The 20,366-nt window shown below is 54.8% G+C and overlaps 1 protein-coding gene across 15 annotated transcripts in view; it reads right to left on the bottom strand.

The window, feature by feature from the left end:
- HTT (huntingtin) overlaps positions 1-20,366 on the bottom strand; it is a 136,763-nt gene that overhangs the window by 5,180 nt on the left and 111,217 nt on the right. For 10 of the 15 annotated variants that reach the window (XR_016393181.1, XR_002642197.3, XM_089911416.1 and 7 more), the window contains 17 exons: positions 20,157-20,333; positions 19,789-19,865; positions 18,471-18,609; positions 17,341-17,463; positions 15,634-15,847; positions 15,077-15,222; positions 13,525-13,702; positions 12,450-12,545; positions 9,950-10,137; positions 8,194-8,320; positions 6,657-6,757; positions 5,548-5,702; positions 5,049-5,188; positions 4,572-4,654; positions 3,975-4,093; positions 3,734-3,863; positions 1,942-2,097 (listed from right to left, as the gene is read on the bottom strand). Coding sequence is in view for 11 of the 15 variants with exons in the window: in XM_089911416.1 (XP_089767542.1) it covers positions 1,942-2,097; positions 3,734-3,863; positions 3,975-4,093; positions 4,572-4,654; positions 5,049-5,188; positions 5,548-5,702; positions 6,657-6,757; positions 8,194-8,320; positions 9,950-10,137; positions 12,450-12,545; positions 13,525-13,702; positions 15,077-15,222; positions 15,634-15,847; positions 17,341-17,463; positions 18,471-18,609; positions 19,789-19,865; positions 20,157-20,333 (2,349 nt within the window). In the remaining 4 variants the exon portion in view is untranslated. Of the gene's footprint in view, positions 1-1,941; positions 3,233-3,733; positions 3,864-3,974; positions 4,094-4,571; positions 4,655-5,048; positions 5,189-5,547; positions 5,703-6,656; positions 6,758-8,193; positions 8,321-9,949; positions 10,138-12,449; positions 12,546-13,524; positions 13,703-15,076; positions 15,223-15,633; positions 15,848-17,340; positions 17,464-18,470; positions 18,610-19,788; positions 19,866-20,156; positions 20,334-20,366 lie in introns of those variants that run through there. The other 5 variants (XR_002642199.3, XR_002642198.3, XM_089911423.1 and 2 more) reach the window with 4 other exon arrangements.

The following is a 20,366-nucleotide window of genomic DNA, read 5'->3' as shown; positions in this document are numbered from 1 at the left end:
TGGGGGGTGGAGCGCGGCCCGCGTCACTCCACGGGACGGGGTTCTGGAAGCTAGCGCTTGTTTCCTCTGGACCTCGCCCCCAGGCCCTCTCCCTTCGGTGGTTCTGCTTCACAGCCCTTCACTGTGATGGATCAGAGCCCTGAGTGTATGTGAGTCCTGAGTGCCCTCCTGGTGTGGCCTTGGGGACCCGCACAGTAGCCTATGCTAACTTGTAGGAAAATGGTCTTAGTCTCCCTCAGCAGCCTAAGCAGGATGGAGAGGGGTAGGAACCTAAACACTCAGCACCACACTCCACACTTCAGATCGGCTTTGTATCAGAGAAGACACCTTCACAAGGCAGAGATGGCGACCACTGCTTTTCACAGACCACCGTGCCCAGACACAGGCGGCCACTGCTGGCCGAGGGCCTTGCCTCGCTCTGCAAAAGCCACAGAGGCTGCCCGGCCTGGCAGCCCCCCGGAACTGTCCTGTGGCCCCCGAGGACGTGACACTGCTGAGACTCCTACCCCTCCTGCCCGCACCCAGGGCCACCACCACCACCAGGACCCGCTGCAGGGCACCGCTACCACCACCCTGAGCAACGGGAACGCCGGTGCTGCACGGGGCGCAGGGGCACAGGCCACGACATGCAGAGAGAGTGCCCTGACGGAAAGTGCGCTGCCCTTCACACCGGCCGGGAGTCCACGTCCCGCACCATCCTGCCTAAGCCTCTTCTTGAAAACCACGATCACTCGTTCCATTTACTGACAACACAACATTTACCTCAGGGATCTAGGCCAGAGCACAAACACAATTACCATGAAAACAGACCCAGCACTTGAAACTCCCGCAAGGACAAAAGGACCCCTTCAAGCCTGGCTGCACGTACCTCCCTCTCCACACCCAGAGGGCCGACACTTGGAAGAGCTGTCTGCTCAGCGGAAGGGACTCATTGTTTCTGTTCCCTGGACGTTGGCCCCAGGGCCGAAGGCCACCCAGGATGAATGGTACCTGCTCTGGGCCTTGGCTCGGAGGGACAAATTCAATGGGGGAACAGTCGGGAAGGAGGGGACGGTCAGGGCTCCAGTCGTAGACCCCAGCTCACACCCCACGTCTGCCCCGTCCTGTGTGACCTGGAGCAAGTCAGCAGCCCCCTGCCTTGGCCTCCTCGGGAGCAGGTGGGATCATGGCGGCCCCACCTCCGCCAGCCTGTACACAGCGTGTGTGGGGCACGAGGGGGAGCTCCGCAAATGGCAGCGCAGTCAGGACAGACAGCATGGGTGTGGGACGTGGGAGAGGCACCTGGGTGCCACCCCGCCCCTCGCTGATGGGCCCAAATGCCCGGCTCACGGCGGCCACCCCTGCGTTTGTTCAGGGAACGAGTGTCTATTCTAGCATAGAGCTGGGTTCCAGGAGACATGAGTGAGAAACAGCAGTGACCGGCAGATGCCACGTGGCCTGGAGTCACGCTATTTGCCTCCAACGGCAGGGCTGCTATTTTAACACACTCTAAGAAATGGCCGGGCCCGCGGTCAGTACTTCCTGCGTCTGTACCGCGTGGTGATGTGGCCACAGAAGGTGGCGAGTCCCGATCAGCTAGAGGCACAGCTACGAGGCTCAGGAGAAGGCCCGCCCAGGCCCTGGGCTCAGAACAGAGCACAGGATCCAGCTCCGGGGGTAGGAGCGCAGGGTCACTGAGACAAACGGTCCCGGGAGGAGGCCCTGGGGACCGGGAGCATGGAGGGCGGCAGCACACGGGGGAGGAGAGTGGGGCGCTGTGGGCCGCGGGCGACCGTCCAGGAGGAGCCAGCCCCGCTGCCCCGCCGGCACAGCCGAGCCCGTCCAGGGCCAGGCACCGGGATGATCTGAGGGACCAAGGGACAGGAGCCCCAGCCGAGGCTCGCCCAGCAGCACACACTCCACAGGGATGCGTGCCAAGGCCCCACGCCACCGCCCACTCACCATCCCGAGGACGGCGGCCGCCTTGCAGGTGGCGGGTACCAGGTACTGCTGGAGAATCTCGTCTTCCGAAGGGTGCACCCTCCGCAGCTCCGTCAGCGTCAGGTACATCGTCTCAAACTGGCTGCGCTCCGTAAACAAGTCTGAGACCACGAGAAGCTGGCGGCGGGACATTCGGGCAGGAAGGGGTGAGTTACGCTATGGGAAGTGCGCGACGCGGGACTCCACAGGGGCCCTGACCGGGAAAAGCAACCAACAAAGCCCGGAAGCCTAACTACACTGTGACCCTGTACCCGCACGTCCTCCTAGAGCCTGTGCACACACACTGCTGCCGCGCGGGAACCCGCCCCCAGGCCGCCGGCGGCGAAGCTACCCAGAGCCCCGGAACGGAGAAATGGCTGATCATTTCGGAAATTAATGCTTTGGCGATGATTCTGTTTGTCTCCCCGAAACGTTCAGTGTTCACATTACGTCTAAAAACAAACTCTGATTAGGCATGAAGGCCCTTTTCCTTTAGGAGCTTGAGGGAAGGCTGGGGTCGGCCCTTTCTCAGAGGCCCCAGGTGAGCTGAACCAACAAGCCAGCAGGACACTCAGCAAGTCATCTAAAAGAGCACTTCTTAGGTGAGCCTCTCAGGGCCACAAGGTCAAAACTATTTTCCTAAAAATGCTAAGACCCTACTTGCCTTTCTCTCCTGTGCTCTCCCAACTGTACAGTGGTATTTTCTAGAAATTACTTAATATTAACAGACTGAGTGCAGAGGAGATACAAGTGTCTTGGCCGCGCCATGCGGCATGTGGGATCTTAGTTTCCTGACTAGGGATCGAACCCTCGTTCCCTGCAGTGGAAGCGTGGAGTCCTAACTACTGGACCACCAGGGAAGTCCCCTCAGGGGACTTCTAATGAGCCAGACATTAAAGAGATTTGCAAAAGTGTACAAAAACTAATTTAAAAAAATTATTTTAAAATAGAAATTGTTATCCTTATTATTTTTAAATGGATAACTTTTAAAAATTTAAGATCTTTAGCAGTACTTAAACTTGACTTTTTTGAAAAAATCAATTTGTAACTTACATTACAAATTAAAAATGAGGTTCTTAAAAATCTCAACTTGACCAGATATGAAACAATTTAGAAAACTTTAAAGGAGTATTGAGAAAAACAGACTTGGAAAAAAAAAAGTCTGTCTTTACCTAAAAGAGACATCTTTCGGTAAAAATAATAAGAACTCTGTGCTGCACAGGTAACAAGACGGTTCCGGTAACTGGGCATCTCTCCTTGCTGGATGGCTAACCTGGGTGACGTAGAGAAGCCAGCACTGAATAAGTAACTTTTAAACCTTCAGATGTGACTTCCAATACTGCAAGCACGGGTGGATGTCACCGACAGACACCAACGCTCCTTGGGGTCCCCACCAATCTCAAGGATGCAGAGAAATCCCCTGGCCAACAGCTGGAGAACAACTGCTCTAAATTGGTGCTTCTCAAGCACCAATCGGCGGTTGGGTGGTCGGCGGGTTGGTGGTCAGGGGACCGTCTGTCACAAGCCCCCGAGGAGACAACGTGGACAAGGATGGTGACCCTTCAGACCTTACGGTTAACGTGCCGTCCCCACGACACCCCCGCTGGACTGACGCGTGTCACTGCCAGGGACTGGACCAGCGGAAACCGCTCCTTCACTGGCTCCAGAAGTACTACATCCTCCACCTGTGTCTACGCGTCCCCGCACGGGCGCCCAGAGACCGGGAACCCCGGGTGGGGGGCGGGAGGCGGGGCGGGGGGGCGGGCAAACGCACCGACCGCACCACCTCGCTGATCAGGATGACGGGAGTCCTCCTGGCTGAACTTGATGGCAGGATCCAGCGACTGTACAACTCGAGCAAAAACTGCGAACAGGAATGGATGTCGACTCCAGCCCGGTGTTTCCTGCAATGTCCCCCCAACAGAGATGAGAGGTTCATTTCCAGAGGCAGACCAGAAAGTCAAGTGACTAATCAGAGTTCTCCGAGCGCTTGAACACAGAAGGCAGACGGGAACCTGGCGCTGACTGGAGATGTGGGCGGGGACGACGGCGCGGGGGCCTCCTCCTCCTCGGCCCACTCCTCCTCTCTCAGGGGCGTGACGCTGCTCCCCAGCCACACGGAGCGGATGGACACCTTCAAGGGGCACAGGACAGGGAGCTGACGCTCAGGGCCGGAGGCAAGGGGCGCAGAGCCGCAGGTGCGGCCCGGGGCCCCCGAGGCGAGCAGCCCCCGGCACTCAGCAGGGCTCCCGGGCGCTCTGCCCTCAGGACTCAGGGCCTGATGAAGCGCCGGGGCGGGAGCGGCCGAGGAGAGGGAAGGAAAGAGCCTCTAGGGAAGGACACTTTCACTCCTCAGGGACATCTGCGTGAGGTCTCGGCACAAAACTGAACCAGAACGTGAGACCTCTTTTCAAAACTTGTCCTCACTGGCAGTCATTTGAGGACCCCGTTTCTCTGAATTACTTGCTTAACAAAGCTCCCCACAAATGCAACAGAATGCCATGCTTATTCTGCAGAGGGCGCGGTGGGGAGGAACTTGAGAACCCCGACAGGCCCCCCAGTCCCCACGTGCCCCATGGGGCCTCGCGCTGGACGGGGGCTGGGGGACTGACCTGGCCGAGGTTGTAGCTCGTGTTCCCCAGCTCCCGCTCGGGGTTGACCTGTAGCAGGAGTTTGTCGTGGCTGGTGAGGGCACCTGCGGGAGCAAGGGCGCTTGAGTGCCGCCCGCAAGGCCGCGAGGGCCTCGGGGGTGCTCTATCCCTTCACAACCCATTAAGCCGGCAGGGCCAGCGGGGCGATGCTGAGTTATCACTTTTTCTCTGTAAGAGACCAGCTTCAGACTCTGAACAGGAACTGGTTGTGGGCTGAGGTAAAAGCTAAGAGTCAGTAGCCGCGAACGAGACGACTACCCAGCCGGCGGCCCTCTGGGAGCCCAGACGGCAGCTTTGGTGGACGGGCCCTCCTGGGACCCCGCCTCGGCGCCAGGACTGTCCAGCTGTGCCCACCGGCCCAGGGCATGAGCTGACACCCACGCTCAACCCGTCCTCCCCGCAAGCCCCAGGGGCACCCGGCCCTCTCCCCACAGGTACCTGTAGTAGCTGGAGGCAGAGAAGGGATGGGGTCCCACGCCTGGTACAGATGATGGGTGGCGATATTCTCCCTCTTTGAAACCATCGCTTGAATTTCCTGCTCTACGATTCCTCTGATGATGCTCAACTTCCTCCCAAACCTAAGGTTCAGAACAAAGGTTACAGAACATCTGGTTCCTCCGAATCTTACAAGTGGAAACCACCAGGCTTCCCCCAGCTTTGCCTCAAGGAAACACAGGCACCTCCAAGCCCTGGGCCCACACCCTCTGTGGGCGGTTCCCGTCCGCAGGCCCTGCACAGGTGCTCCGTCAGCTCCTTCGGAATCTGCCCTCCACACCGGATGCCCGAGTCATCAGGCCTCAGCCAGCAAGCCACTTTGGGTCTGCACCCCCCGCATGGGGTTTCTGTCTTTAATTCCGGCAGCAAAGGCAAGGGCACCCTGGCGCCTCCCTGCTCCCACCGAGGCCGCCCCTGGAGACACGCGGCTTCTCGGGCAAACCTGGTGCCAAGAGCTTTCAGGGGCTTGTTCCGGGGCTGCTGCTCCAGGCAGCTCACGGCTGGGTTGCCGGCAACAGGCACAGTCATCGCGCTCAGCACCAGGGAGGTGATGGCCTGCACAGCCAGGACGTGGATCTGGGTCCTCTCTGTGTCTTCCTGGAAGGGGAGCCCACGTCACCAAGTCACAACACAGGCAACACCGCTGCCCCACCTGTGGGCAGAAGCTGCGGGCCGTGGCTGTCCAGCCACGTGGCCTTGAGGGCGGGGCCCCCCCGAGTGCGACAGAGGGATGTGCCTTCCCAGCCAGGGTCCTGTTGTGTCTGCGTAAGTTCACCAGAACCCACACACATCTGTGATTTGAGATGAATCTGATGGGCAAATGGCTGCTTTTGAAATCAAGGTCTCCTACAGGCACAAACCTCCAAACATGAATTACTTTTGAAGAAACTGTCCTTAAATTTCCTCACTGATTTTAGGGACTCTGCATATGACACCCTGTTAGTTCCATACCTGTGAAAGACAACCCTGATGATTCCTGACATACATACTCTTTGAACTGCCATTTCTGGACGTTCATACCATACCTTCTGTCAGAATTAAAAACGTATCTCATGACTTAATGTTTCAGGCTTTGCTTTATCTGAACATGTTTTTTTATTAATATTAAAGTAACATAATATGCATTAATACCCCAAGAAACCTGATAAAATTTTCACAAAACAGTCCAGAGAAATGAACACAGGTACGTATGTGTGGCCTTTATGACGTGCCTTTTCATTTTGATGAAATGTTGCTACCCACTGTACCCTGAATATTGAGAAACAAAACTGAAAAATATTTTCAAGAAAGGACATAATGCTACTGACCCTGAAAGGGCAGTGCACTGTGGTAAAGGCACTCCGGCCGCGATTCTAGGGTACCCAGACCTTGGGGAGGCTCATTCCTGCTCTGGAACACCAGTCATGACATGATCTGGCTACCTTTTAAAAACACGGTGAGACAGAAAAGTAAGAGCTTGCTGCCCTGCCTCTCCCAGCACGCACGGCTCGCGAGCTGCTGTAAGAGCCCGTGCGCCGGCCAGCAGACACCGGCGCCCGCCCGCGGCCTTACTTCGGGGGGGCTCTCCTCTTGCTCCATCACGAGGGGCTGAGTCACCAGGACACCGAGGAGGGTGGCCCACGTTTCCTCAAACTGGGTACGGCTGGTCCACCCTAGAAATGCAAATGTCACTTTAGACAGAGGGTCCCCTGCTGCTCAGACTTTTCGATGCCATGTGGCAGCTGGGCCCTCCGGCTCTCACTGGCCCAGGCGCCGCTCCCTGGACCCTCACGGCAGCGCTGCAACGCGGCAACACTGCCGGCCGAGCCCAGTGGTGACGAGACCGAAGCACACAGGTCCAAAGGCACACAAGAGGCCAGGCTGAGTTCAGCCCAGGTAGCCCGGTGAGAGGCACCCTCTGGAGCCCTGCTGTGTAGACGCAATGAAGTAAAGGGACATCTGAGCAGGCTACACTCAAATGGGGTCTGAGCCGCTTCTACCCTGCTCACCAGAGGGTTGGACAGTCCTCCAGAAATCACATCCCCAGACTGAGTGTACACCCCAGACCACAGAACTGCACTTCTGAGTGGGTGAAGGGTGTGCTGTGTGAATTCCACCTCAGTACAGCTGTTAGAAAAGTCAAAGCGCTGGTCCCTCTGACCCCACCAAGAAGAACAGTAGGTCAAAAAAGAATGTAAGCTAGGCGCTTCCCTGGTGGCGCAGTGGTTGAGAGTCTGTCTGCCAATGCAGGGGACACAGGTTTGTGCCCCAGTCTGGGAATATCCCACATGCCGCGGAGCGGCTGGGCCCCTGAGCCATGACCACTGAGCCTGCACGTCTGGAGCCTGTGCTCTGCAACGGGAGAGGCCACAACACTGAGAGGCCCGCGTACCACACACACACAAAAAGAATGTAATCTAGCGGGGGTGTGTGTGCTCAAGCCCTCGGGGAAGGCATCTCTGAGGGGCCACCCTCAAGCACCATCGTCACAAGCTGCACTCAAGGTGCTGTTTGATGAACGATTGTTTCAAGGGCTGCGCTAACGTCCCCACCCGTGACCTTGCAGGTGGAGGTGGCCATGTCACTTGTATTAGGACTACAAGTGACAAGAATGGGGGTGTTGAGGCCAGAGGTTAAAATGACCTGCCCCACACTACACAAAGCCCAGTGTTGTCCACCTAAAGCCTACTTTCCCCCCCGCCACCTCTGGCTCCATCTCGCCCAGGCTCCTGGTTCTGCATCCGAGAAAAGGGGCATCAGTGACCACACAGGAAGCACTCAGAGGAAATCACTGCTGCCCTTTAGCTTAGGTGCTATACAAAGGCTGAATGTGGCTTAGCATTATCAATTACTAGGGTACCCTTCCTGACCTGAAACAAGCCTGACACATGAAAATTTGGCGTTAAACTCACACACACACACACACAAACTTGGATCAAACTTTTCACCGTGACAGCTCTGTGTACATTACAGACGTATTCACGATTATGTTATGCCTTAACTCTTTTGTGGAATAAAAGGAGAGACGGGTCCCACTACTGCAGCCCTGGCTCCCCCAGGGCAGGCACGTGATGACGTGCAACCACATCGGAGGGGAGACCCGGACTACCTAGCGTATTGATGCGGTAGATGAACTCTTTGAAGACTTCCTTTTCCTGGAGGAACTCCACGGGGATCTCGGGGAACACGGTGCCAAAATCCCCTCCTGGTTTGGGTGACCATCCGAGTTTCCACACCTGAGAGGATGAAACAGACATAGTCTCCCGAGTCAAGTCAGGATGGCCGAACCGCGAGGGAGCCAGGAAACACGCTTTCTTTAGGCGCAGCTCCCTGGCGGGCCACCTCTTCCTGAGCGCAGACATAGCGGAGGGAGGGCCCTGGGCGCTGGTGCCGCGGGGGCTCCCAGACCTGCCCAGGGCCGCCCGCGCAGGTACCCCCAACCCTGAGAGGCTGGCAGGAGCACGTGAGGTTCGGCCACACACAGCAATATTTACCGCGAGCAGGCACGACAAGAGCCACGCCAGCCGTTTGTAAACTCCGTCAAGTCCAGCTCTGTCGTCTGGTGCTGCCATGCACACCGGAGGGGCCGAGGCTGCCCCGGCAGCAGGAGCCCAGCTCCCAACCGGCCGAGCCGACCCCCTCCGAGGACACAGGCCGCAGCCGGCCAGAGCTCGCACTCTGCATCCCCAAAGCCGGCCACGTGGGCCTCGAGGAGGTGGCCGGCTGGCCCCCGCAGCCCCAGCGCCCACTGGCCTCTGGAAGACGCCCTCTCAGCCTCTCACCTGCTCCCCGAACCCTCCTGAACGTCCCGTGGCAGGGTTGTGGAGCCGCGTGGGTTCAAGCCCACACTCGCAGAGTTTCATCTACGGCGTGCGTGGTCTGGGCGGCTCTTCCCACGTCCGGGCCAGCCATCGAAGCCTCTGGACTGTGCCCACCTGCATCGGCTCCCCGCTCCCACCCAAAGGTGAGCCGTCTCGACACCTGCAGCGACGGCCCAAGCGCGGCGCCCGGGCTGAGACCCACACCTGACTTCCCCAGCTCTCCCCACCCCGGGGTGCCGGGTTTCGCCAACGCCCACAACTCCCAGTTTCCACGGCGACCCCAGGACAGCACGTCACTGGGTTTTTCCCCAGAAAGAGCTCCCACAGCGAAACCCTCTTCACCCTCGGGGTCGGGGCGCACCACGGCCTCGGTGCAGCCACTGCAGAACCTCACACGCACAGAGGCTGAGCCCCGCCGGCGGGCATGCACCCTTCCAGGCGGCAACAAGCGCCTGCCTCTCGGTCCCGGCCCACCTCCCCCTGCCGGCTCCAGCCCGCGGGTGCCAGCCCATCGCCCTGTCTCTCCCTCCAGCAGGTGTGAGGGCAGCAGCGCAGCCTCCTGCAGCCCGCGGCCCGCCTGCCCAGGCCCCTCTGTGACGTGGAGCCGGGTCCCACTGACGACGCCCACCTGACCCTGGTTCCAAAGCCAGCTTCAAAAGAGCAGAGGAGCTGCAGCTGTGCCATACCCGCCGAGCTTTCCCCGAGGGTAACTACCTAAAGGGAAACGCTCACTCCAGGAGGCATCACTTCTGCTCTCCCACTCAACAGACGAGCCTGAGGGCCTCGGAGTCACACCCAGCATCGCGGGAGGAAACCTCCTTTCGTCATGTGATGGTGCCCCACCCCACTTCGGAGCATTTCTACTCACGACCCAGCCACGCCACTCCCGAGGAAGCCAGCCCGGTGTCACGGATGCAATCAAGGAACGCTCTGGCCACCGCAAGTGGGCATCTGAGCGGCTTCGCACTCTCAGAGTCCTGAGCCTGGGGCCTGCCTGCGTGTCCCCATCACTTGGGTCTTGTGCAAAGGGAGGGACAGACTCACCAGGGGCGGGACGCGCGTGTAGCTGTTGACGAGGGGCAAGCGGGCCAGGCTGATGACGATGTTCTTGAGCACCGGCGTGAGGAATGCCGGGGCGCTGCTGTTCCTTTTATGACCCAAGGCCAGCACCAACGGCAGTGCCTCCACCATCTCGGCCACCATCCCACAGGCTGCAGTGACATACTGAGGGTCTAAACAGGCACCGTGGGTGACAGAGGACCATTCTGTCAAAACACACCCCAAACCCACCATCCCTCCCCCTGACCTTCCCACCCTCACAGATAGTAGGCACAGCCCCACCGCCGGCCACGCCCGCCAGAAACGTGGGGCCCATGAGACTCTAGGTGGCCGCCGAAGGCCTACAGATCTCACCTCCTCCACATCCACCTAAACAAGCAGTCCTCTCCACATCTGCCAAGACTGGCACAAACACCTGGAACCTGGTCCCGGCCTCCCAGCCACCCTGCGTGTACAGCCGGCTGACACCCAGGAGGAGGCTGTAGCCCCTCCCCAGGGCTTTGGCTTTCTCTGGCTCTCCCAGGACCCTGTGCTCGCTCGCCCCTAGGCTGGTGTGTAGAGACCCATGCTGTAATCCTCGGTTCACCGTTTCCCCAAGATCAGGGGTTCTGGTGGCTGGTGGCGGGATTCTGATGGGCTGCCGAGTCCTACCCGAGAAGTCCTGAGACAGAACGCTGAGGAAAACCCCACGTCCTGAGGGTTTAAGAACCACTGCGCCTCGAGGGCAGGGGCACTTTCTTCCTCACTTTGAGTATGTGCCAAAAAATTATTTGCCAAGTTGATAAATGTTTAGGGTTGTGGACGGATACTATCCACCGTCCATGAGATTCAACAGTCTAGGCAACTTCTTCAGAGAGAGAAGGAATGACTAGTGGACTTAAGGAATCGAGCCCTGAACTAAGAGAAACAAGGGTGACTTTAATACAATTTCCGGGACCACCTTTAAGAGGTACCATCCTACTGAGGTGATAAAGAAAGCGCGCTTCCTCCTCTGGCCAGGATGAAATTAACCAGCCTAAATGGGGCCGTGGAGAATGAGCGCAATTATATTAACCCAAACTAAATATGCTCCAGCCAGTGGGCCTGCCTGCTCTGACTCAACCACATGAAGAGCCGCAACTATTTTCAGAGGAATGGAAATTCAAATTACAAGTAAAATACGGTGACATTCCCTGAGCACTTACAGCAAGCCTGGCACTTGTCATGGGTCCCTTATGTGGATTAACGCACTTAATCCTACGGCAGCCCCATCAGGTGAGTACTACTCTTATCCGTACTGCAGAAGCACAGGGCCACAAGGTGGCCGAGCAGGAAGTGAGTGTTTGCACGTTCCTCAGTTATCAGTAAGGAATCATTAAGTCACAAACTCGGGGATGGCAGATCCAGAGTCTTAAGAGAGAGGCTCAGGGAAGAGCTTGGCTGTGAACAAAACACCACTGCTTCTAGATGCTGTACAATTGTAAAACCTTGAGTGGGTAACAAGAAGAAAAATTCCTATCTTAACACCACCAACAGGAACACTCTTGTCGGTAACTGGCGTTGAGCAAAAGCTGGCAAAAAAAGACACAAAGCATTTATCTACCTGCTATTAAAAAGGCATGTTTCTTAAGCCAACAGAGCATGGATAAGATTTCGATATTCCAAGTAAGAGTGTTCCATAAGAAAAACGGCCAAGAGCTGCCAGGTGGGGCATTTGCTTCCCCGCTTTGTGGGACAGGCTGCAGGTTGGCATTCCCACCAGACCCTCTGGGGAAACAGCCTGGAGGCCCCTGGTGACAAGAAGCTTTCCTCACAACGTGCCTTGCCACCATTTTCAGAGTAAAATACCTGAATCGGGAGAAAGTACATGAAAAACTAAGGTACATGGCTAAATCTAGGTTTAAATGATTTTGAATAGGTTTAAATGAATGAGATGTGTATTTTTTTTCTTTTCTTTCTTTTTCTGTAGGGAGAGGAGGAATTTTCATTTAAAAGTCCACCAAAATACATGGCTGAAACAGACACTCAGGTTACCTAACATTCACATGGTATTTCCACTAACTTTAAGTTTCTTAGTATTTTTATTCATTCATTCGTTACTCAACAAACATGTGTTGATCACGTACAGCAGTGAGGACACAGAGAAGGAAAACGGACGCCCTGCCCACAAGGAGCTCGGAGTCTGAGGTAAAGGACACAGGAGCAGCAAGTGCAGGGTGAAAACAGAGGCGGGGAGCGGGGGGAAAGCGAGCGAGGATGGAGGTCAGGAGGCTCCCTGACGAGCACGACACCCCAGCGGAGTGTGGGGTTCACAGGGAGCCAGACAGCAGAGGGTGCCCGCCAGCGGGACGTGCGAGGCAGCCCCTCGAATCGCCCCCGAACTCAGGGACGAGCGCCGGGACGCAGCCAAGTGAAGGCAGGCAGCTTCACACGTCCACACTGACCGCTTTACAGGTCTCTTCTGTGAATGAATTTCAAGCCCCCAAAGACACTAGGTAAGACGTACTCTGTGTGTTTGAATCCACTTCGTCCTCTCTGGCGGCCTGTGGGGGGTTCGTCCTTCTTTCTGGGCTAATAAGCTGGTCCCCAGGCTGCACCACAACTAAAACCACAACAGAACAAACAGAAGAATTCCCATTCCTTTCATTCAGATTTTCACATTCATGCAGCCTCGTGAACGTTTCAAAGTGACAGATTATGTCAAATGAGGTCTAGATTTCCTAGAATCAACTTTAGACCATTTTAGACGCACCAGACTCAGGTATCAATCTCTAGGTTAATCCAAAGTGCACAAGGATTTGGACTTCTCACTCGGATTTCCAAGTCCTTCCCACTGTCTGCTGTTTGCCACCTCTAACCCGGAAGGTCTTTATCAGATGGTTCCTGATTCATTACTGCTAAAAGCATCAATGCAACCCCCAAGAAGTCTGGCTTTGATAAATTAGCCCCTGGATCTTCGTTTTCAAGTTGACTACAAATGCACAGATGAAAACAATTTAAACAATGACTCTTCAAAACACCACTCTATAATGATTAATTTAAAAATACAAAACTTCAAGACACCCTCTAACATGTTAAACTATAATGTCCAATTTTTTAAAATTGTGGCTAATGACCCTTGTTAAGGACATTGTCCCTTGAAAAGAGTAAGTCACTTTTATTTTTCAATATACTAGTATTACAATGCAGTATAGAAACAAGCATTTCAACTATAATAGAAAACAAGTAATTTTTTGAATACAATCTTATTAATCTTATGATCATCTAGGACTAAAAGGATGAAACGGTCAATTAGGACCAGAAATCAAAGGGACACAAATTAGAAGTATTTTTTATGAAAGCTAGAATTCCAAAATCTAAACAAAATGACTGCAAAAGCAAACTCAAGTTAAATTCTAGGGTAGACCCCAAGATACTGGAGATTGAGGCAAGGCCCATACTTCATCCACCTCTTCACCCCCAATGCCCAACTTAGCACCTGGCAAACAGGTGGCACAAAATGAACGTCTGTGACTACATCTGCGGAGCTGATTACTGGTTCAAGTGACAAAGGAAAGAAACCGTCACGGTCATGGACTCACGGGCTTCTAGGATGAACCGCACACAGTGGATGAGAGAGCAGGCGTGGGTCACCATCTCAGGGGAGGAGAGCAGGCTCCAGAGACCGGGCAGCTGCAGAGCCAGGCAGCAGCAGTCCAGGCCCGCCTGCAGATCCAGACTCAGTGGGATCTGCTCGTGGATCAAATGCCACGACAGGGCCTGGAGGGGCAGGTGCGTGTTAATACAGGTTTGACCCACACCTCCTTCCTGCCACAGGGGCTGGCAGGGAAGCTGAGAACCCCCGGCTGTCGAGGAGCTGTCCAAAGCTCCCTCCAGAGGGATGGCTCTCGGGCCACCATCCCCAGCTCCCTCCGGTTCAATCCTGACCCACCTGCTCACTGAAGTACCCCCCTCCCACTCCCACTCTGGGAGTGGAACGCAGAATGCCCAACCTGATGTGGCTGCCCGCCCCCAGCATCCTGCCCTGGTCGCACAGCGCTGGGCTCTCCCTCGGGGCTCCCACTGCCCAGGGCCTCGCCTCAGCTGCAGTCACAGAGGCTGAACCTGACAGCCGTGCTGGGGTTCAAATGCTGGAATGGCTACTTCCCAGCGGGTGAAGTCGCTGAGCCTCTTAAGCCCTGCTTCTCTCATCTGTAAAATGGGAATAACAGCCCACCTCCCAGGGTTGCAGTGAGACCTGAATGAGATGATGCAGGGCGTACGGGCACGTGATGGCTGGCAGGGGCCACTCTGTACTGTAACCGTACGCTTGTTTGCCAGCCTTCCGACTACGCTGAAGCCTAAAGGGCAGGGGTCACAGCTATCTGGCTCGGCCTGGCTCAAGTAGGCGCTTGTTTGTCGCCTTCTGAACAGCTGGGCGAATGCCCTCTGGACGCTCCCCCTCCCTGCTGGGAGGCGGCAGGGGGTGTCAGCACTGGGTCAGCCGTGTCCTCTGCCTCCAAGGGTGCAGGCCAAACTCTCTTCTCCAGAAGTCGTACAAAAAGGCAATGCACACACGTATGTACACGTTTTGGGGGTGTTTATAAGTATTAACACAGAGTGTTCAATTCCCCACAGCTGAAATATCAGGTTTACTGCTCAATTTAAAATATAACAAATTTCTCAGATTATTATTTACTAAGTATCTAAAATTAGGATACATACTACATTTGCACGGCTTCTTTTTCCCTGGAAAAAATTTTTAAATGGATGGTCTGTACTAAATCAAAAAAGTATCTTAGCATCAAGGAAACAAGATTCACATGTAAGTGCCTGACGACTCCCCATGCTATGCTCAGGAGACCCTGGGCGGGAGCCCAGGTCCCAGACCTGACCCTTCAGAGTGCCCCCGCTCCCCTGCCCTGAGGCAGAGACAAGAAGGGCTGTGTCGTCAACCTCACAAGGCAACCGTGGGGAATGGAGCAATAAGGGGCGTGACGGAGCTCGGCAAAGCAGGGGACGGATGTGACACGTGACAGCGGTCACTGCTGGAAGGACAGGCCGCAGGCGCCGGGCTGCACACAGCTCTGCATTTTCAGATGGAGGAGCTTCTTCCCTCTGCACTGAGCGCCAAGTTCCCAAGCTGCCTCTTACCTCGAGGGTCATGACCACAAACTTCACGGTGTCCCTCTCCTTCTCAGGAGGAAGGTGCAAGTGGCCGGGCAGTCTGGAGAACACCAGCAGGTACTGGGCCAGGGCCCGAGCCAGAGTGGTCAGGGTCCGATACAGCACGGCATCCCCTGAAACAGAAGGCCCCATGGGGGCAAGAGCCTTCAGCAGAGGCTCTGACCTCTGAAAGACAGGCAGTCGCCGCCACCCCCTCCCCCCGAGAATCTGATGGGAACTAAAGACATGGCTCCTGGAAGCACACGGGCACACAACCCACCACCCCGCGAGACCAGGACCCACATTCCCGAGGCTGAGCCTGTGTTCCTCGCAGGCCCCGAGCTCAGGCCACGTCAAGGAACGGCCAAGCAGCAAACACACCAAAAGACACGCAGAGCCAAGGCCCCAGTGCAGGTTCTCGGTGGCCTCTGTAAGTGCCTTTGGTGTATCAGATCGACAGTGTTGACTGTATTTTCACTCAGTACAGAGCGTGGCACTGGCTCTGCAGCGTTTTTTTAAAATAAGGGGACTTTGATTTTAATTACCAAAGAGATCGTCCAACTTGCTCCAGTAGGCGGTGGGCTCTGCAGGCAGGAACGGCTGGAAGACGTGGTGGACAGCGGGCAGCTGCTGAACCACACTGGCCACGCGGTCCAGAGTTGCCGTGCGAGCTGCTGCGAAAAGGGGGCTCTTCCGGCCCGCACAGATCTCACGCACGCCCAGGCCCAAGCACGGGGCTAGCAGGTTCAGGTTGAACTCCTGAATCGGGGCATTAAAGGTTCAACAATGCCGATTACGAGCTTTCAGTCGGGCAAGGGAAACACAGCAGAGAAGCAAACATTTCTGAGATAACAGATTAGTACGCCATCCAAAACACTGGAAAGAATACCTTATTCTACTTCTGTTACAAATAAATGAACATCTCCATTTAACATACGATCAGTGAAGTATATTTCTGGTCGCTTTTGGGTACTTTAATTTTAAAGAAATAGCTTTTTTATGTCTTCAGATTTATTTGAAATCAAAACTTTAATATGATGAAATTTTAATTGATGAAGATACAAAATCAAGCTGATGTGCCATCCAAGAAACAGTGAAACACCAAACATCTCAATGTTTGAAAAAGACAAGTTATGTTCAAAAGCAGCTGAAATAAATCAACGCAGTCATATAAATGCCACAAGTTTGATTGGAAAAACAGCATTTCATACGATACTGTTTCAATTTGTACTGTGCTTTGCCAACTTTTTAAAGCCATTTAAGGATCTTTTTGGCCAATCTTAATTTACTTAATATTCAGAAAAGCACACGTCATTGTCAGCGACCAAAATCGACCCCTAGCCATTGCAGCTGAGCCTTTCTTTAATGCTGTTAAAAGTCTAATGAGCAAATTTGGAAAATTCAGTTGGTTATTAAGCAAATTTATCACTTATCAGCAAATCAGCTTTCACTGAAGGGCTCTTCAGATGAGTTTGGCAAACTGGTTTTGGGCCAATTCTCCTGTTTTCCCCATGTAGCTCTTTCTTTCAAACTGAGGGAGGGTCAGTGCTTGGGAACATGTGGCTGCACCCTGAAGCTCTCTACACCACACCTGCCGGTCCTTGCCATTCCCCACGTCCCTGCGTCACTCCCACTTGGCATATTTCCAGGCAGCACTATTAACACCTAAAGGTTTGTCGGCTGCTGGTCCCAGCAGGTCTGAGAAGGACTCTGCCAAGGCTGTGCCAACACCATCAAGGGGGCTCCAGCCCTCACAGCACCAGTCCAACAGCTGAGGACAGGAACATGGATGCCCTGCCAGGGCTCCTGGGCCAGCTCCGCACAGCAGGCCTGTGTGACACCTAGTGAGGGTGGGGGGCCTCACTGCACATAGTGGGGAGGGGACCCCGCTCCAGGTAGGGAGGGGCTTACTAACTTCCGTAACATCATGAAAAAGTCAGTTAAATCATGCACCATGGCACCATCCCAGTACTTTTGCTCATGAGCACGAGACAAGCAATCAGAATTCATTATAACCTAAGGGAACCTATTTTCTTTAAATGCACGAAAAGGTGAGTTAAACACAATTCCCCTCCTTTTAGACTCTAGCGTGGCTGAAATAACATCCTGTCCTGTCTGGATTAGGGTCTCTGCTGTTAAGGCACAAAGGTAAGTGGTGCACATTGCTATTCGGTCACATGACAATGAAACACATCAAACACGTGTGAGTAACAAGAGAAAGGGTTCCCAAGGGTCCCGCGGCTCCACTGTACCGAGTTCATCATGAACGCGTTCAAGTCACCCGGAGGGATCCGATTCACCAGCTCTGCCCCTTCCAGCAGTGCAGAGTCTGACCGCGTCCAGCACTGGGATTTAACCAGACGTACGTACCAGTCCTGGGGAGGAGAAAAGGTGGATGACGGGATGCGACTGGGCAGGCTCTCAAGGGGCTTCAACTTGACCAGATACACCTTGTTTCTTCTCCTACTGACCCTCATGTCCTGTCCCAGACCAAAGGACAAGTGGCCTCCCTGGACCATGAATACAGCTCTGGTAAAACTGGACGCTGTCACTGTGCGGGCTGCTCAGCGCCCCCACAGCCCTTTCCCATGGGAACTGGTACTGGCTGTGTCTTTGGACTTGCTGTTACCTGTCTGGACATCCTCTCCCCTCACCTGGCGATCGCTCCACTGTCCCTCAAACTCAGTAAAGTACTGAGGGTAGCGGGCCCACCTCTCTGTCCACCCCTTGTTGGGCATCGTGCTGATCATCTTCTACTGGGGGGTCTGCTTTGCTCTTCTCTCCCCAGGGCCAGTGCAGTGGAGGGGCTGAACAAACCATGCCTGAGAACAGTGGCCCGGACTCTGTTATCTACGCCTGGGCTGCTGGATTTTGGACTCCAAGTTCATATTTAAAATGAACTCTCTCCAGGAAAGGAGCATACCAAGGCCCTACCAAGGCCCCACCAAGGCCCCAAATGGCCCCCGGCTCTGAGGTGTGAGCAGTGAGGGTGATGACAAGGTACCAGGTCCCCTGGGGTGGTGGGGTCAATATGCAGCGGGTCAGCAGGCGTTAAGGAAAGGGAGACACGCCAGTTGGGCAGGCCGTGGCCACCCGTCTCCTGATTCTCCATTAATCACCATGACCCTCAGCCCCCTACTAATGACCCGAGTCAGCATTTCCTTTCTCACCCCATGCCCCCTGCTAAAAACCCAGGCTGGACCTCATGGGTCCTGTCGCTGATGTGACTGTGCCCATTGCTGGCAAGAAACAGGACAGCTCGAGAGCCCTCAGGGGCTGTGCTGAGCGCCAGGACGTCCTGCCGCCCGAGCCACCCGCTGCAGAGGCACTCAGTGCGCCGAGGGGGCCCTGTGTGTCACACCCAGACGTGCTGGACACTTACTTTGTCAGGACTCACTGTCTCCAGTGCCAGGGGCCCGTCCCCGTCCAGCGGGTGGGGCGTGACCAGAGGAGCGGGGCCACGCGATGCCGGTGCAGTGGCGAGACGAAGCCTGTCCAGCAGGGAGTAGAGCCTTTGGTGTCTGGAATCCAATCACACACGGGTTACGGCACAGCTGCACCAGAGGGAGCAACAGTGGCTTCTTACAGCGAGGCGACACGTTTGAAACTTTCTGTTCAGAGCTATTTCTCATCGACACTCAAGTCATGATGCAAATTCAGGCCCCAGCTTACTGGTAACAACCACAGTTTATGTCCCATAAATATTTTTCAGAAATTTCATTTATACTCAAACACTGCAGCAGGCAATACACAGCATAACAGCTAATACAGGCGCTCTTTATCAACACAAAACGGACCACCTAAGATCCCAGGGCACAAAATCTCCTACTTTATCTCCCCACATATACAATCTATACCCATTTACATTCATTTCATAAAAGAATCACCTCATCTGGCACAAAATATTTTTACCCCTCCTCGTCTGCCTGAATAAGTCTAGGGTCGAAAATAAGGATAGTGTCGCCTCTCACCACCTGCTATGAGAACAACAACTTCATGATGCAAATTACAACGTAAGTCACCCAGCATACTGACGAGTCACCTAAAGCCTCGTACTGCCCAAGTCCTACCCCTTCTCGGTTAAAGAAACCAGCAACGGCTACTCTTAAGACTGAAGTCAGTACAGTAACCAGATTCTCTCTCACAAACGTTCTCCCTGCTGTGGAGGAGAGAAGATAAAGGCTTCTCTTCATTTATTTTGCAGTCACGGAAATACACTCATGTAACAGACATCAGGATTTCTGGCAAAGGCCTCAAAAAGACTTTGCAAACAAAATTAGGTGATAAACAGCCACAGAGAGACAAAATGTTGACAAGATGTAGAAACAATTCTCGCCGAGAACTAGGTAACGTCTCTCAGCTCTGCCAGGTCTTGTTTAGCAATTAGATCACAGGCTTTGATTTTTGCTAAGACAGAGCTGTTCGATGACTCATCGCAGATGGTGAGAGGAGGCCACAGGAACACCCGCCACCCTCACACAGCCACGGCGCATTATCGCGGCAGAGCTGACACTGCCAGCTGGTCCTCACTGTGTACACGTTAAGATCCAACTGTGTTAATTTCGGAAGGCTCTCTCTCAAGGCCCTTCTGCAGTGAACCCACCAATACAGCACGCCAGCCTCTCATCCTGCGAGTCTGTGCCCTCACAAACCCTAGTCTTTACACTCAGAAAGCAAGGAGCACCGGGCCCCGGCGTTACCTCTGCGCTAACCCGCTGCTCTGCAGGTGCTCCTGGATCCTGCTTAGCTCTTCCGCCGGCAGCTGGGCCGTGCTGTTCTAAAGCAGACAAGAACACGTCAGTGGGGTTGCAACGCACAAGAGTCAAAGTCACCTGTGCTCGTTTACAGAAGATAAAGGGGCATGTCCGGCTCTGGTGGCAAAGGTGGACTAGAAGAAGTACAGGAAGCACCCATATCGGACACACAAGGAAGGACCAGCTCATCCGTGTTGCACGCTCCCCTCGGTGGCCACGTGAAGACTATCCCCGTGGGGGAGGAGCCAGCCAAGTGTTCCGCCTGCCCTGCCAGGTTTTCAGTAAAAAACGACATCTGTGTTTTCTCCCAGTACCTGTAAATTTGCAGCCAGAAGCATCTCCACCCGGCGACAAGCAAGGGTGTCGACCATGTGAGCCAGCACACGGAACGGAGTACACAAAAGCTTGTCCACGTACAGCGTCAGCACGGCGCCCGACTGGCTCAGGTGGATCCCTTCCAGGCACTGGAGGGTTTTCTTCAGCGTGGTGGGCTGCGGTTTGAGAGAAGGAGAGGAATAAGAGCA

Source organism: Delphinapterus leucas, chromosome 5 (assembly GCF_059928025.1).
Source record: "Delphinapterus leucas isolate spDelLeu-1000000601 "Yukka" chromosome 5, BTC_Dleu_Yukka2, whole genome shotgun sequence".
Taxonomy (NCBI): domain Eukaryota; kingdom Metazoa; phylum Chordata; class Mammalia; order Artiodactyla; family Monodontidae; genus Delphinapterus; species Delphinapterus leucas.
Note: the sequence above shows the minus strand (reverse complement) of the source record. Positions and strands in the feature narration are given on the sequence as shown.